This window comes from Oryza sativa, chromosome 5, assembly GCF_034140825.1.
Source record: "Oryza sativa Japonica Group chromosome 5, ASM3414082v1".
NCBI lineage: Eukaryota > Viridiplantae > Streptophyta > Magnoliopsida > Poales > Poaceae > Oryza > Oryza sativa.
In genome coordinates this window covers 662593-681739 of record NC_089039.1, presented here as the reverse complement: position 1 = coordinate 681739, position 19147 = coordinate 662593, and the positions used below count along the sequence as shown (strand labels likewise).

At 41.7% G+C, this 19147-nt stretch overlaps 1 protein-coding gene across 2 annotated transcripts; it reads left to right on the top strand.

Moving 5' to 3' along the window:
* Positions 1 to 10330: 10330 nt before the first annotated feature.
* On the top strand, positions 10331 to 12470 carry LOC4337599 (dof zinc finger protein DOF3.6). 2 transcript variants are annotated; one of them, XM_015782769.3, is made up of 2 exons: positions 10331 to 10626; positions 10999 to 12470. In XM_015782769.3, the coding sequence occupies exons 1-2, from the start codon at positions 10546 to 10548 to the stop codon at positions 11974 to 11976; spliced, it is 1059 nt and encodes a 352-aa protein (XP_015638255.1). In that variant the 5' UTR covers positions 10331 to 10545; the 3' UTR covers positions 11977 to 12470. The 2 variants fall into 2 exon arrangements, with proteins under 2 accessions (XP_015638255.1, XP_025881094.1); XM_026025309.2 differs by lacking the exon at positions 10331 to 10626 and adding an exon at positions 10632 to 10859.
* Positions 12471 to 19147: the final 6677 nt, after the last annotated feature.

The window sequence follows — 19147 nt, the reverse complement described above, 5'->3', positions numbered from 1 at the left end:
GAAACTGTCGATGATCTGTGCATATATACATCAGTCGCTTTAATTAAACTTTTTTAGATTCAAATAAATTTATACAAAAATATGACAATCTTTTTAGAAAAACAAACATATTATCAAAATTTAATCATAAACATATATTATAGGTTAGTTTTAATGGAACTAATTTAGTGTTATAGCCATTGTTAAAAATTTATTAAAATCGATCAAACATAAGAAAAGGTTATAAAAAAAAATCAATTGAAGCGATTTATAATATGAAACAAAGAGATGATATTAATTGCATATCTCATACTCCATCCATCCGTTCTAAAATATAACTATTTTTAGCATAGTGTCAAGTCAAATATTTGCACTTGGACTATTAATAGCAAAAAAAAAAAAGATCAATCACCTAAAATTGAGTTACTAGATTTATTATTAAACAAACTATTATTGTATGCAACTCTTTTTATTTAAAATATCTTACTTTTATAGATATCATTAGTCAAAGTAGCATTTCGAAGACCATGTCAAAATCCAAAAATGTTTATATTTTAGAACGGAGAGAATACTTCTTTTTCTGCAATGTAAAATGATCATTCAAGTGCATATATCGATCTTTGTGTGCTATGGGATCGAGTACGATCGAGGTACTCAAATGGGCAGCAGGTCTACTATGTTTTTGGATCAGTTCGATCGATTGCCCTGGTCGGACGGTTGTGAGTGACATATAAAACCTGCAAGTTTTCAACGACATTCTCACGTGTGCATCTGGAGATCACTTACACGAGCAAGCAATATATATAACTATGCTCCTACAATTATTGCAAACATATGTGCGTGCACACACATATATATATATCCTGCCGATCAGGGAATCAACATTATCATATGTGTATGATTGGTCGTTGGTTTTTCTCTATATATTTGTCGGCAGGTGTGGGGATATATATCCAATGGATTAATTCATCGAGTAAACTAGAATTAACCATGCATTGCATGCATCTTAATTTTAATTACTTGCATTGCATTGTATATAATAATTGGGTCTTCAAATACTACCTTATTACTCCCTCCATCCGTGAATATAAGGGATTTTGACTTTTTACTTGCACTATTTGACCATTCGTCTTATTCAAAAATTTTTGAAATTATTATTATTTTTATTTGTGACTTACTTTATTATCCAAAGTACTTTAAGCATAACTTTTAGTTTTTTATATTTGCACATTTTTTTGAATAAGACGAGTGGTCAAACCGTTACACGTGAATAGTGAAAATCCCTTATATTTTCGGATGGAGGGAATACTAGCTAGTGACAGAGTCATTGGTGGGGGCAACTTGTCAGTGACTCTGCCCTGTGGGCCGGTCGAGCCAGCCCAGTTGGGTGATGCATGCATTGGGCCCATGACACAATTAATACGTACGTACAACACAGTACGTACTCCACTATACTCAAATGGGCCGGGACCAACTCCATATCTGTAACCCACTTTAATTTAATTCAGATTTATAGGACCGCAAGTTATTGATCCATTCACTGTTAAATATAATCCTTGTCGATCTTGAAAAGGAAATAACAATAATTAATGGTACGGTTATTAATTATCTTGTGCGTGATGATTGCTTTTTTGGAGTGAAACAACAAGGCTGAATTGGGCAATAAGCTAGCTCGATGGTAGTTTAGCTGCTACAGGATTGCAAATTGACAATCTATAGCTGCTACAGGATTGCAATTGACAATATATAGTAATCCCTCCGTTTTGAAATGTTTAACACCGTTAACTTTTTAGCACATGTTTAACCGTTCATCTTATTTAAAAAAAATTATAAAATATATAAAACTATATGTGTACATGAAAGCATATTTAACAATGAATTAAATGATATGAAAAGAATAAATAATTACTTAAATCTTTTGAATAAGATGAATGGTCAAACACGTACTAAAAAGTCAACGGTGTCAAATATTTTGAAACGGAGGGAGTAAGAAAGAAGAAGCGACAGATCGATATATATCGATCGATGGCTACAGTTTATAATGTGCAGATTTATCGCTGATAATAATAGAGGGAGGCAAAGAGAGACGATCGATCAACCTTAGCTTTTCCTTTTCCACAAACACTGGGGACCAGAAGGAATGCACAATGCATGCATTGCTTTCTTTGTTCTTCAAGCAATCATCGTAATCATCTCTTTACAATGATCGATCCATCGATCAATCAATATGTAGTGTGCACAATGCTCACCACATAGTGACAGGAGATTATTCTAAAGAACACGGAATGACGCCCTTTTTTTTTTTGCCAAGCCAGCCTATATATATATATATATATACACTGGTGGAGAAAGGGGCTTTACTCCCGGTTCGTAACCCCCCTATAGTCCCGGTTTTCAAACCGGGACTACCAATCCGGGACTAAAGATCACTATCTTTAGTCCCGGGTGAAAAAACCGGGAGTAAAAATCCATTTTTAGTCCCGGTTGGTGTTACCAACCGGGACTAAAGATAGAGCCTTTTTAGTCCCGGTTGGTAACACCAACCGGGATAGAGCTAGACTAGCTAGATCCGGTTGCTCCATTATTATTTTCTTTTCTTCATTATATTGATTTCACCCCATCCCCTTCCCAAAATCCCAAATAAATTATCCCCAAATCCTCAACTCCCCAAATCGATACATCACAGATACATCACAAATTTTACAAAATTCATCATAGATACATCACATTCACATCACACACAAATCAAATACACAGATCCGAATCACAAATTCTAAAAAGAAGAAGAAGAAAAAAGCCCGTTGCCACTGCCGCGCCGGCCGCCAGCCGCCGGCCGCCGGAGCGCCGCCCGCCGCGAGGCCGCCTGGCCCTTCGCCGCACCGCCCGCCACCGCACCGCCCAACGCCGCGCCGCCCCCAACCACCGCGCCACCCGGGCCACAGCACCGCTCGGCCACCGCGCTGCCCGCGAGGCCGCCTGGGCCGCTGCGCCGCCCGGCCACCGCGCTGCCCGCGAGGCCGCCCGGGCCACCCCCCCCTCCCCGCCCGCGAGGCCGCCCGGGCCTCCGCGCCGCCGGCCGCTAGGCCCTCCGCCCGCTGGCCGCCAGGCCCTCCGCCCGCCGGCGCTGGTAGAGGAGAAAGAGGAAAAGGAGGAGAGAAGTTAAAAGGAGAGGAGGAAGAAGAGGAAGAGATATGGAGGAGGAAGAGATAAGGCCAGGGAGGAGATAGAATATATTAACTGCTCCTCCTCCTCCTCGATCTGGTCTCGTACTATTCGCCGCCCATGTTGCGCATGCCGATCTTTTATTCCGGTTGGTGTTACCAACCGGGACTAAAGATCTATTTTTAGTCCCGGTTGGTAACACTAACCGGGACTAAAGATAATAGAGATCTTTAGTCCCGGTTGGTGTTACCAACCGGGACTAAAGATAGTCCCGGGTGAAAAAACCGGGAGTAAAAATCCATTTTTAGTCCCGGTTGGTGTTACCAACCGGGACTAAAGATAGAGCCTTTTTAGTCCCGGTTGGTAACACCAACCGGGACTAAAGATAGAGCTAGACTAGCTAGATCCGGTTGCTCCATTATTATTTTCTTTTCTTCATTATATTGATTTCACCCCATCCCCTTCCCAAAATCCCAAATAAATTATCCCCAAATCCTCAACTCCCCAAATCGATACATCACAGATACATCACAAATTTTACAAAATTCATCATAGATACATCACATTCACATCACACACAAATCAAATACACAGATCCGAATCACAAATTCTAAAACGAAGAAGAAAAAAAAAGCCCGTTGCCACTGCCGCGCCGGCCGCCAGCCGCCGGCCGCCGGAGCGCCGCCCGCCGCGAGGCCGCCTGGCCCTTCGCCGCACCGCCCGCCACCGCACCGCCCAACGCCGCGCCGCCCCCAACCACCGCGCCACCCGGGCCGCAGCACCGCTCGGCCACCGCGCTGCCCGCGAGGCCGCCTGGGCCGCTGCGCCGCCCGGCCACCGCGCTGCCCGCGAGGCCGCCCGGGCCACCCCCCCCTTCCTGCCCGCGAGGCCGCCCGGGCCTCCGCGCCGCCGGCCGCTAGGCCCTCCGCCCGCTGGCCGCCAGGCCCTCCGCCCGCCGGCGCTGGTAGAGGAGAAAGAGGAAAAGGAGGAGAGAAGTTAAAAGGAGAGGAGGAAGAAGAGGAAGAGATATGGAGGAGGAAGAGATAAGGCCAGGGAGGAGATAGAATATATTAACTGCTCCTCCTCCTCCTCGATCTGGTCTCGTACTATTCGCCGCCCATGTTGCGCATGCCGATCTTTTATTCCGGTTGGTGTTACCAACCGGGACTAAAGATCTATTTTTAGTCCCGGTTGGTAACACTAACCGGGACTAAAGATAATAGAGATCTTTAGTCCCGGTTGGTGTTACCAACCGGGACTAAAGATCTATCTTTAGTCCCGGTTGGTAACACCAACCGGGACTAAAGATAAAAAAAAAACTCTATCCTTTTGAACCGGGACTAAAGATATCTTTAGTCCCGGTTTTTATTGCAACCGGGACTATTGTGTATTTTGGCCGACCGACCAAAGATGGTTTCTCCACCAGTGATATATATATATATATATATATATATATATATATATATATATATATATATATATATATATATATATATATTAGTAGTATATATGTTGTTAAGGGACTGCTAAATTAAAAGGGGACAGGAGAAGGCCTAGAGATTACCACATCAATAAAGAAAGAAAGATCTATACTATTTGATCATGATGGTGATCAGGTTCGTATTATATATAATTTAATACAAAATAGGGGTATGTTGGTACTCCCTCTAGTTCTATAATAATTGACGTTTTGGACAAGGTTGAGGTCAAACTTTTATAACTTTGACCATCAATAACTTAAAAAATATTTAGTTTAAAGAAACTAGGACAACATATATAGATTTGTCTTTCAAAGCACTATAATAAAAGTAAACATGTATTTATTTATTGTGTATATTATAATAGAAAAATAAGGTCAAAGATATATTTTGTAGACCGTGCCATGCATTGTCCAAAACGTTAATTAAAATGAAACCGGAGGAAGTATCTTTCATGTCACTGAGACTTCCCCAAATCTCAGTCACCTTCTCTCAGCTAGGGGTGGGCATTTGGTCTGACTGCAAATTCAGTCTCGGTCTTTGTTCTTTTAGAAAACTTCGGTCCTGTAATACTGAAGACCGATCGATTTGCATTGCAAAATAATGAACGCCGAAATTCGGTCTCAGTCTCGGTCATGACCAAAATTTAAGCAGATCCAAAAAACACATAGATCACATATAAACAGCATGTCCAAAAAATCACACAAAATAAAAAAAAATGTCAAATCGGCCAGCGGCTTGGTATGTGCATGTGGGACATGGGGATTTAGTGCTTCCTCTCTGGGCCTATTGGGCTAAACTCATTCAATTCGGTCATCTTGATTAGCTGAGGCCTATGACCGAATTGACCAAGCAAAATTCAGTTAGTTGAGTATGAAGACCGAAATTCATTGCCTCGATTAGTTCGGTCTCAGTCTCGGTTATTTCGGTTCGGTCTTTTCTGTCCACCCCTACTCTCAGCCAACAACAAGGGAGTCATCTTCGACATCTAGCCAAGGGAGAGGTTAGGAAAAGCGGGATTCACATGAAGGACTCACTAGCAATGGCGATGACAACTTCATGGTGGTGGCAACAATATCGAAACTCTAATAGATTAGGGTTTCAGGATCAGAAGGTGGTGCAGGAAGGTAGGGCCAGACGACTTTAGAAGGATGGCCATGAAGTCAGTGTCAAGGTGGTTTGTGGTGGTACAACGACAGATATGGGTGAGCAGTGTCGGATTTGCTGGTGGTGTGGGGCTGGAGGAGAGCGGTGGGCGACAAGGTAGGTGGCGAGGGGAGGGAGATGGAAGAGAGTGGTGCTGCTTGGGCATCGGGAGGAGGGAGATGGCATGGGAATGAGTGGTGGAGAGAAGAAGATAAGGTGAGGGATGACGTGATGGGAAGGGTGGTTCCGGAGAGGCTCATCAATGCTAGCAAAAGGGGGTCTTGCCGGGACGGGAAGGAGTGGCGGCGGAGCTCAATACGTTAGGCTGCTCGATCTGGCCAGTGTCATAGGTGGGGGGGGGGGAGAGAGAGAGAGAGAGAGAGGAGGAGGAGGTTACGCATTAATCTTGCCTCGACCTAGGTTGTCCAAAAGTGACTGAAATTTGTGGGTATTTTCAGGTGATAGAAATTACTAGACAATCCTACAAAATATGTACAGCTATATATATATATATATATATATATATATATATATATATATATATATATATATATATATATATATTATAAACAAGACATGCACATACAAAAATGAATTATACTTTTAAATAAGATTTAATCTAGCTCAATGCAATTGCATGGGAAATATAGGCTATTCCTCTATTTCTATAAATATAGTTATATCCCACTAATTATAATTACTCCTGTAAAGAAGCACATATTTAAGTCCACATCATCCTCAAGTTTGTATAGAAGCACAATACAAACGCATGCACTCTGTCGGTGATATGGGCCCGGGGGTACCGGGAGTACCGAACTTAGAAGGGAGGAGCCGCCCTTGGCATCCACGTGGCGCTCACCCCAAGGGGTCGCGCCCGTGGACGAGTGGAAGCCGCCCGTACCTAACCCGAGGGGTCGGGCTGCCCCGACCCCTCAGGGTGGTAAACACGTGGTCACCATGCAAAAATGATTCGTGGATACCCCTCCGCGCCCACCTAACCGCATTTAATGTGGGCAGAGTGGGCCGGGCAAGCGTGCCTCGCCGCATTAAATGTGGCGTGCCGCTCGCCTGACCGAATCTTGACCGGACGTGATCGGTTGAAACAACGGACGGGACAGCGGCAAGCCACGCGCGGTCGCACAGGTGTCAGGCGAAGTGCGGTTGGTATGCCCTGTCCCATCAAGATGACAGGAGGTGCAGCGCCCGGGATGGCGTTTCCAGCGCATACGAGCCTCAAATCTACATCCATTAAACGAAGAACGACAGGGATCCTCCTCCATGTCGGCTTGCGTCAGTCGGCATAATTTGGTGGGGCCCGCTCGACTACTGATGTAGGGAATTTCCAAGCTGTAGCGCATGCAGCGCGAGACACGCGTTCAATCTAGAGGATGTTTCTTCTCTTACTAGAGGACGCATAGAACTCATGTAATAACCCCTTAAAGTATAAAAGGGGAGTGGACGTCCAGTGAGGAAAAAAAAGAAGGGAGAGTAAGGACACCCAACCCTAGCTTGTACACCAGAGATTCAGAGACTTCCAAAGCTCAAAAAAATCATCATACACAGGAGTAGAGTATTACGCTTGTTAGCGGCCCGAAACTATATAAACCCCTTGTGTCTCACCCTAAGTAAGGGGGCCCAACCCCCCCTCTTTTTCTCCCAATCTTTCCAGTTCCTCGACCTCCACCTGTTGCCCCCGGCCGAACCAAAAAAGGAGTGCTCTCATGGTCCCCCGCCGGAGGAGTTCATCCTCCGACACACTCATAAGTCATAACACACACACACACACACACACACACACACACACACACACTCACTCACACTCACCCTCTATGAGCGTATACACGTACTCCTCGACCTCTATAAGTATCCTGGAAGACTAGGCCAACGGTATCGTGAGGGTTGACGAAGTCATCATAGACGCTTCACTGTCAAAGGGGTGCATATCAAATCTAAGAGTTGAATCCGGGTGGGCTGGTTCCATCACCAGGAATCTAACCAGTTAAGTTATGCTCCTTAAGTTAAGCCGATCGATATGACGGTTCCTATTGTTTCTTACCTACAGTATATTGAAGGTACGTATATACTAGTATTTGATTGAAATAGTAATTTTCACTAAAATTCTAGGTTTCCAATTATGGTACAACAGCTAAAAAGGAAAAAATTAGGGAAATCATATTTAGTTTTGCAATTAAATATTGTACCGCTGAATCTCAAAGCAAATGGTCCAAATTATTAACCGCACGTGAGTTAACGAATGATTGGCATATCCTACCTGTAAACATAAAAATGACTGCAAGTTTGTCAAAAATCTGGGCCCATTTTATACAGTGATTTCTTCGTACGTGCAGTTGATTGCTGGTGCGACTATATATTTGATCAAGTTGCATTGTACGTACGTCCTTATTAGTTATAGGCCACGATCAAAATGCACAATTTTAGTTAAACAATTGATTAATTTCTTGTTGGAACTGTAGTTGCTAAGCGACCCTATTTTTTTCCTAACAAGCAATTAATTTTACGTACTAATTGCTAGCTAATCGCTCCTGTGCAAAGCTTAATTTTACGTACCTGGTATATAGTACCTAGCTAACAAGCAATTAGCGACGTACGAGCAGACGAATCAACTTGTTATCACTGTTCTCATTAATAAGAACAATAAGGCTTAGTTCGAATAAACTTTTAATTTGTTAGATTTCCGGCAGCAGGCAAAACAAGATGTATTAACACTATACTACAAACTTAAAAATTGAATCTTATTCACCTGGTGATCCTATAACATTGTGTACATAAAAATAGTGCAAGTATAATACTCAAGCTATAGTAAGCTAGTTAGATTAAGGCCCAAGACTATTTCTCTCCCCAGTTGCTTGGAGTTGCATGCAAAATGTCACAAAAATGTTGGATGTACTGTGGGGTCTAGACATGGTAGCTAGCTAGCCGGCCAACATGAGATTGAGGCTCTGAAGTTGGTAGTTGCATGTGTCCTGTCTCTTGGACATCCTGTAGAACTTGAAGAGAGTTAGTAAAATTCCCCCCTTTTTTTTCCTTTACTTGAGAGGGGGAAGAGAGGGAGGAAAGAGAAAAAGTTATCTAGAGAGAGGATGAGGGGTTGTATGTATTAGTTACTATGTATATTTTCTTTTATGACTCATATAGTTATATTTTGTAATTAACCATCTCCATATGCACTTGCTTGCGAGGTACTCCTTCCATTTCAGGTTATAAGACGTTTTGACTTTAATCAAAGTCAAACTGCTTTAAATTTGACTAAGTTTGTAGAAAAAAGTAGTAGCATTTTCAACCAAGACAAATTTATTATGAAAATATATTCAATTATTGATATGACGAAACTAATTTAGTATTATAAATATTGCTGTATTTGTCTATAAACTTAGTCAAATTTAAAATAGTTTGACTTTGACCAAAGACAAAACATCTTATAACCTGAAACGGAGAAAGTACTAATTAATATCTAGTAAATGGAGGATTGCATGTTGGTATATATGTATTTGATTTGAGATTTGTGTCGCCAATTAAATGACAATAATTATTGAGGAAGTTTGAACATGATATGTCATGTATAAGACAAAACCAATCAATTAAGATGTAGTCCTCCGGTGCTCTCCGGCAGTCCCCCTCCAAACTATCAAAAGTACATGATTATAAAAAAAAAAGTCTCAAACATTTTAAGGAACGATCGATGGAAATAAAGAAAAAATCTCTATGTAAACATCGAGCTATGATTTTGTCTCTTTTACTAGCCAAAATTTGACATATTTCTTGTTAAGTTCTCCTATATTTAGATATGCATCACAATAATTTGTAAAATGTTTGAGGACAATAATTTACTACACTATAAACTACTTTACTTGAAAAGCCTTTATGGCTATTTGTGTACTTCCTAAATATAGTTTAGAGCATTTTAACAAAGGCCCTACATATCTCGATCTACTCCTTGAAAATAGAAGGAATTAATGGCGACTGTGTTAGCGTGCTCTACGTATTCGCGATAGACTTATATAAGAATTACAGTGGCTTGTATTTGCATATATGTGTGTGTACACTAGCTGTTTTTAATTTGGTCAATACATGATTGAGTTTGAATTAATAACTTTTAAATTTAAATTCAGTTTAAATTTATTGACAATGAGGTGGGCATATTCCTAGATCTCTAAAAGCTCACATAAGTCATCGCCGGCCTTCCATCCACTTGGAGTCGGATCTCTACGGGTAGCTGTCATCACTTGCACGGTGGTGTCCCTCTTCCTGAGAAAACCAGAGAGAGAGAGAGAGCAGCAGTCAGCATAGCAAAGAAGAAAGCCCACAAGATCACAAAAAATAAGGATGGATACATGGAAGGAAGGATGGTGGTACATGACATGTTCACCTTTTTTTTTTCCTCTCTCTCTCTCTCTCTCTCTTTCCTTTCTTTCCCTGCTAATTGCTACCTCATCTATCCCTTCCACCTCACTCTCACTGATCTTGTCTCTCTTTCTCTTTCTCTCTCTCTCACCTGTTATTAGTCTTGGCTAGCTTTCTTCTCTTCTGATTCCCTCCACTATCTCTCCAACTTTGGCCACATACACCACAAACAAAATACAAGGTAGCTAGCTATAGCTGCAGAAGAGAAGGGAAAGCAATCAGGCATCAGCAGCTAGGGAGAGAGAGAAAAGAAAAACACAAGGCCTTGCCAAACCCTAGCACTTTAATTCTCTATCTTCTCTCCAGAGTCACCAGACCTCAGCTCAGCTCAGCTCAGCATCACTTGCTACCCACCACCATGATCTTCCCCCCTGCCTTCCTGGATTCCTCGAGCTGGAATGATAACAACAACAACAACCACAACCAGCAGCAGCAGCAGGTAATAATCAATTTCCAGTCATCATCTTCTTCCTAGCTCATCCCCTTTCTTTCTTTCTTTCTCTTTCTTTTCCGTCAAGAGATTTTATTCATTCTCTTTTGCGCAAGAGCACAAATAAAAGCTACAAAGTTGTGGCGATATATATATATTAAAATTTGGAAAAGAAAAATTTAAAGAGATGTGAGAATACTTGCTAGGGCTAGCTCAATATTCCGATCCGGAGCACTGTCTTGGTATATACTTACTGCCCAAATAATCGTCTTCTTCTTCCATCTTTCTTGCTAGCTAGATGCTTCTCTTGTCGATCTCTAGCTAATATATATATACAATTAAGCTTGTGTTTAATTGATTTGGTTTGATTCATTAATTCAGCAACATGCTCACGGCCACCACCAGCATCATCAGGTCGCCGCCGGTTGTGGAGGCGGCGGCGGCGGCGGCGACGGCAATAGCCATGAGCTTCTGCAGCAGCAGTCAATGATTCCGGGCACGCTTGCCGATGGCGGCGGCGGAGGCGGCGCGGTGGGGCCGGCGAAGCCGATGTCGATGTCGGAGAGGGCGCGGCTGGCGAGGATCCCGCTGCCGGAGCCGGGGCTCAAGTGCCCGCGCTGCGACTCCACCAACACCAAGTTCTGCTACTTCAACAACTACTCCCTCTCCCAGCCCCGCCACTTCTGCCGCGCCTGCCGCCGCTACTGGACCCGCGGCGGCGCGCTCCGCAACGTCCCCGTCGGCGGCGGCTACCGCCGCCACGCCAAGCGCGCCAAGCCCAAGCCGGCGTCCGCGGCGGGCTCCGCCTCAGCCGCCACCACCACCGCCGGCTCGACGCCAGCGGGGTCGACGACGACGACGACGACGTCCTCCACCTGCGCCACGCCCAACGCGCCCGCCCTCCCGGCGATGCTGGGCGGCAACCTCTCCATCCTGCCGCCGCTGCTCCGCCTCGCCGACTTCGACGCCATGAGCCTCGGCTCCACCTTCTCTGGCATGGCGGCGGCCGCCGGCAAGCCACCGCCCGTCGACGCGGCCGGCTGCTACTCCGTCGGCGCCGCCACCGGCCTCGAGCAATGGAGACTACAGCAGATGCAGAGCTTCCCGTTCTTCCACGCCATGGATCACCAGGCGGCGATGGCGGCGCCACCGCCGGCAATGGCAATGCCGGGGATGTTCCAGCTAGGCCTAGACGGCGACGGCCATGGCAGCGGCGGCGGCGAAGACGGTGGAGAGCTCCACCATGCGATGCCATCATCGAAGAGAGAAGGCTACCCAAGGGGCATGTATGGCGATCATCACCTCGCTGGAGGATACACCTCCTACTCCAGTGCAACCACAGGTAACCATCTCTTGTAATGATCGAGAGCTAGCCTATAACTAATCACAATCTAGCTAGCTAATGGCAGAGATCTGCAAATATAATGCAGACTCTCTACGATTAGCTAGCTAGATATATATTCATAATAGGGCGTGTGATCGATCATATCGATGGTGATGGTGATGGTGGTGTGAGATATAGAACCAAATTAAGTTTAAGGATGGTTGATCTCGATCGATCGAGATCGAGATCGAGGCATTTGCATTTTTTGCACTTGCAATTAGGTGATGTGTCCCAATGAAGACTGGAGGAGTGTGTGTTTAATTTTGATCATGCAAAAGTAGTACTAGTATTTTCTAGCTAGTTTAGCTTTGCATGCATGATCTAATCTCACTTGATGTGTTTCTTCTTCTTCTTCTTTTCTTTTAAATGTTAGGGTTTTTTTTTCTCTCTCGTGCATTTGGGGCCACGTACGTTATGTGTACCACTACTGTTGTTCATTTTGTTAATGGAAACTCCTATTATATGTCAATTAATTCTCCTATATATTACGTGTGATGATCGATGCCTTCTCTCTCAATTCTTAATTTTGCTATTGGTGCAACAATCAGTATAAATTTATGTCTTTGTAATGACCTGAGGATCAGAAATATATTAGAAGCTATAGCTAAGCTAGCTACTGCATGAATTCGTCTCTAAGTAAGATATATGCAACTATTTCAAACATGCAATACCACCTATATCGCATAAGGTCTATTAACAAATTTGTAGTCTATTTCGCATATGCCCTATTAATTTTAATTACACGCACATTTTGAACATAACGTATATATGTAAATCTCTACGGTGTATAGTACACGTAGTACGGCTTGGCAATAGGATTGCAATGTTAATTGCGACTACAAATTAAAGGGTGTAGTCAAAGAGGGCTGAGAAGGCCCATTCAAAAGCAAGGCTCTTTTGTTTTTTTTACCTTTACCTTTTGCTCCTTTTACAGTGATAGAACGTACTAAAGTGTGAAGATATCCCACAGATTGATCTTTAGTGTTTCATGAGGGCCATTTTGATTTGATCAGCTCAAATCATATACTACTCCTATCTAGCTAAGCTAAGTTGGTCTCAGTTGCCTTCATATATATGCTACTTTTTAATATAATATCCAACCTATATATATATATATATATATATATATATATATATATATATATATATATATATATATATATATATATATATATATATTATTTTCCTATATATTTGAGATCAATGTAAATGACAAAAAGCTACATACATATATTCTAGCTTAGTTTTAGTAATTAATAAGCATACCACACAGATAATTAAGCTTCTGAGCTCAATCAATCACCACAAATGCACCTGAAATTCACTGCATGCATGCATTCTAGTAACTACTCCGTACACAGTATGTATAGATAGCAGATAGCTAGGCAAGCATGCAGTAGTGTCCAATAGAGTACTATGTAAATGGAAGGAAGAGAAGTATATGTAATGTAGCTAGGGCGAGTTTCATGGAGGACATTGCATGAGATGAGATGAGAGAGTATATATAATATTATTCAGTCTTCGTCGTTGTGTTGGTGATGGTGTGTGCATGGAAGTTTGAGAAGTGCACTGAGAAAGAGGAAGAAGATGAGCTGAAGAAGGAAGTGCATGCTCTGGTTCAGTGGTACTACACTGCTACTGCTATAGCTCTTGTGTGTTTGTGTGGCCAGCTAGCCGGCCGGGTGTTTTTTCAGGGACTACGTGTGTACTCTCTCATCGTCTCAACGACGACGATGTCTATGGCTCTAGCACACACACAACACAAGCAGCTAAGGAAGAGCTGCCTATAGAGAGAGAGAGAGATAGCAGATGATGGAATGCTGTGCCCAAAAGCACAAGCTGCTGCCAACAAGACTGGCACAGAAAAGTGAATGGAGCGTACGAAAGAATGTGTGTGTGTCTCTGTGTGTGCCTGTGTGCCACGCAAAAGAGATAGTGAAAGAGAGAGAGAAGATAGATCATACTACTACTACTCTCTATCATGCATGAATCAGTACTATATTCTGAGGATATCATTATCATGCATCATGTTGCTAGCTAGCTTAGCTTAGGTTAACTAATACTATATATATGGAGATATAAAGTAGCTAGTACTGGAGCTAGCTAAGCTAAGCTAAGGTTAGCATGCATTGTTAAGTTAGGTAAGAGCGAGACTGATCAGTACTGAGTAGTGATTAATAACAGGAGAGATAGTAACAGTACTCGTACTGATGAGAGACGATGTAATCCTAGATTGGTTGGTAGCTAGCTGGTCCAAGATAGATAGATCTGGAATTAGCAGCATGCATGATCGATAGTGAATTGAAGGGAAAAATATAGCTAGGGACTGGGAGGGACGCATGCATGGCATGTTACTCGCAGGAGGGGAGGGGCAGGGAATCAGATTCTCGCTGCTGCTGCTGCCTGCACTGCCTTTGCTTTGATAGCTTTGTTTTGGGTTTGCTTTGGCTTTGCTTTCTCGAAGGCCTAGGCCCCCCTCTCCTCTCCTCTCCCCAGTTCTCTCTTCATTTCTGTTCTCCCCTTTGGGAGAATAAAGTCACCATGCACATGCAACTACTCATCCAACACCATACTATTGCATGCTACTGATCCTCTCATCTCATCTCTACTACTACAAGCTAATTAAGTAGTAGTTAGCTAGTCTAAGAACAAGTACAATAGCAGGCTATAAGCCAGCTATAATCACATATCGAGAAGAAAATAGAAGATAGGGAAGAAAACGGGCTACAGATTTGTAGCCAGCTGCAACACGGACTCTAAGACGTTATGTGTGTGTATGAAAGGTGGAACCGGGTATTATTGGTGTAGTATATTTTTATAGATACATAATGTATGAATGGGCTATTATATTAGTTATAGATGATTTGGAGTTAACAGTTAGCTATAATATTCTAATGCATCTATCGATAGAGAGAGAGACGATCGATGTACATATAATTAGTAGTTCCTTTTTGGATTCTTGAGGAATAATGATGATTTAACCCATGCATCCAAGATACTAGATGTCACACACACACACACATATATTCTTTATGGTATCTCGATTCATGCATGCATGCATAGATTGTGTTGGAATGTGCCAGCTGCAGCTGCTGCTGGTTCGTTAAGTATATATATCTAGGGAAACTAAAAATGACATCTCTAGAGAGAGGATGCAGGTACGGTGGATGTAAAATCACTGGGAATATAATCAATCAGTCTGGAATACAGTGTTCTCTGTCTTGATCAACATCTCTGGGGTTGTGTCCCCGCGTCTTTAGTTCATTCAAGGAATCAGGGTTCACTTTTGGGGAAAAATCATTTTTCCTCAAGTATCTTCCTTGTAATATAATCTCTTAAAGAAAGTGTAGTGTATTACAAGCTAAAATGTAGGGTATTAGTTTTATAAATAAACTGTTGTTAGTTAGCTAGTAAGCTAACTAATAAGGGTATGTACAATGGTGTTTATTAGTGGTCTCTCTCTATTGCCATGCAAGTAAATTTGGTGACATGAAAGAAAGAGGAAGGAGTATAGTTGTTATGCATGACAACGGCTAAGAGTCGACTCTTAGCATTTATTAGAGCAAATTTTGTTGCATAGTGGTGAAAGAAAGGAAAGAAAAGTAATAAAAAGTATTTTGATACATTAATGATTAGAGACCATATTGTCTCTAACTGTTGTAGGATGCTAGTCTCTAGATAACGTAGAGCTCATATCCGACTCTACCTTTGTACATGCCCTATCTATGTCTAAATTAGTTTGATATATATATTTAGGAGAAGAGCATGCATGAGAGGTATATGCAAATACCAATTTCAAATGTTATCCCCTCTACGCTTTGGCTATCGACCCAGTGTTTATCGGGTACATTAGAGATATGGTCCTTCCTAGTCCTTTTTCACTAGGAAAAGATTATCTCAATGTTTTAAGAGCATGTTTGAGCTTAACATTACAAGAAGCATCTAGTTGGTTGCTACCATATGAGAATATGAAAAAAAATAGGTTTTCTAGCTAGCTTCTGTTTTCTAGTTTATTTTCTAGATTATACAACTACAACGATAGTTTTTTAGAATCTGTATAAAAAGCTGTACTGTTTGGGGAGTTTCTAATTCTGGAAAAAGCTGTTGTAACTAGAAGCTTCCTCAAACATGCCCTGAATTATATTACTACTTGGTAAGTACTAATTGTAGTATTAAAACACCACTTAAAATTGGCTCAGTACTGAGGCCATCTGCCATACAAGTCGTTCATAGAATATTAATGAACGCTCATCATCAAAATTAGATAGCTGTTTAATTTTCTTCGGGATACAAGAGGTGCTAATATATCCTAAAATATCAAATTATATTTTTTAAGAGAAAAACCTTCGGGAGCCCGGCTTTTACTGAAATCTTAACAAGTCAAATTATGTTTAGAACGTGAGTAATTAATTTTGCTTGTAACGTACCTTCATGTGTAGATACTTGTGTTAATTAATTAATCGGAGGAAAAAAAACCTCACATAATGGTATCTGATCGATAATATATATGGGCATATTCTTTCGCCTTAAGCACCATTACATCAGGCTTGCAGCGCGCGCAATACATTGGTTGAAATCAGTAATGGATAGTAATAAATATAATTAATAAATATGTGTTTAATTTGGAGATCTAAAAACAGTTCAAGAAGCTAGTCCTACTCATCCATCATCAAATTAACTATTATGCTTTAAAGTTAGTGTAAATCACTTTGGGAAGATCAAGTATATATATACTCCCTTTGTCCTAAAATATAAGCATTTTTGATCTCGATACGGTCTTCGAGATGCTACTTTAACCAATAATATCTACAAAAGTAAAATATTTTAAATTAAAGAGTTGTATATTAAGATAGTTCGTTTAATGATAAATATAATAATATCAAATTTATATGATTAATCTTTTTTAATATTTTGCTATTAATAGTTAAAATTTAAAAAATTTGACTTTGCACTATTCTAAAAGTACTTATATTTTAGAACGGATAGAGTAAAAGCGTATCTCTTTAATTCTTACCCTATTATATACTAGTAATATGCCCGTGCTAAACGCTACGGTGTAATTATATTTGTCTTTAATAAAACTTTAAAATAGATTCAGATGTCACGAATAGAAAAATTATATAAAGGCATGTCACGAATTCGAATTTTCCCTTAGGTCATTTCCATTCATTTTTCTTGTCTTATGCACTTAAAACATATTGATTTTTCTATTTGTTATATCTTTGGCGGCAAAGCGACCTTCATTAGCAGAAGCATTTTGATCCATATCTAACAGACAAAATATAAACAAACATTAGTTGAAACCAATTCACAATGCTGCGATCTTATATTGAAATTATGGAAATCATATACATCATTTTGATATCTCAATAGCAGCATGAAAACATATACATCATTTTGATTTCTCAATCGCACCATGCCAATTTGGAAAACATAGTGGAATATTGAAAGTAATAAACTCTATGGTTTAAAATTTAGACCATAACTTGTTGATCCTCAAGCATTGATAAACTTCGAGAGCATTGATTGTGTTATGCAGTATACAATAATACATTTGCCCTTCAAGTACACAGCGGATAAGACCGAACAAAAACCCTCAAGGGTGGAAGGACTATTTAGCAAAAGGATTCCCAAAAATAGAAGCATATGAAGGTGAAATGCTGAGCATACGTTTGCTATTTTGTAGCTGGGCCAAAAGGAGGAGGAGTCGCAGACAGGCCGCAGCGTCGCGTCGACGGAGGTGCTGGGTGTCGGCGACCCGCCTCCGCAGGTACGGGAGAAACGAACGCGGGCGAAGGTGATGCAGCGCCGTGCTCTGCGGGGGGCTCCGGCTGCGCCGCGTCAACCGGCGGCGCGAGGTGGGGAGGGAGTGGAGGGGCCCGATGAGGCGATGGATGCCCGCGTCCGTCTCTGCCTGGTCGCCGTGGGGGGGACCTAGGTCGGCAGCGGCGCGGCGGCGGACCTGCGAGGCAGCGCGAGCGCGAGGGAGTGAGCGGCAGGCGGCGATTAGGGTAGGCGATGCGCGAGGGAGAGGTGCGGTGGGGCGTGGTTAGGTGGAGAGATTATAGGGAGAGAGATCGCGGTTTAGAGGGAGAATCGCGGATGGGAGAAGGTGGGAGCGACGTGAGGCGTTGGATCTGTGAGAGGGCATCCTGACCGATCAACGAGGAATGAGGAATGTAATACTGTGTTGGTAAATTATAGGGTAGATGGATGCATGAATGTATTGTTTGTTAGTCCAAATTAGCGTTAAGTTTTCCCTGAAAACTCTCTCCTGTTTCAATTTACCCGATTGATACATATATCTTTCTCATGGCGCTAGCTAATATATTTAGGCAGGAGTATGGAGTAGTATTAATTATTCCCTCAGTATAAAAAAAACCTATAACTAATTAATTAATATGATATATTCTAGTACAATGAATTTAACAGAAATATGTCTAAATTCGCATGGTACTCGGTTGATTTTTTTAGTACAGAGCGGTATGTCACTACCCCATTAATTAATTAAATTAAACTAATGCTCACGATAAGTGACATATGATCAGGGTGTAGTTTAAGGGCCCACTCGAGGCCTTGTCATTCCTGGGCTGCAATTTAGCAGAATGAGGCCCACAAAAATTAGGATCAAGACCTACATATATACACAACAATATAACTATAAAATTGTTTCTACGAATTTAGTCAAACTTAACAAAGTTTTATAATTGCGCTGTTGTGCATGTAGGTCTTGATCATGGAATGCTGACTAGTAAAAAATACAAATGACTTATAATATGAAATAGAGGGAGTAGCTAATAAGAATTTAGAGAAACATCACGTTTGGCTACTAGTTTGTTTATGTGAAGTACAGTTACGAGCCTTTTCAATCTAGACTGTTTGGCTAATAAGATTTTTTGAAGTGGATATAGCTATAGCTTTGCCAAAAAAAACTCCTTGAAGAGGACCACCGACCATAGACCTTGTACTGTTCAAAAAACTTCTTACCTTCCCTAGCTGAAGGTAAGAATTTAAGTTTTAGTAGTGCAAACATTTCTTACCTTCCCAGGCAGGCTCTAAAATTTCTTACCTTCCCTAGCTGAAGGATTAAACGCTAACTAAAGTAACTAGCTAGACAATCGATTATACGATTAATTATCGTGTGAT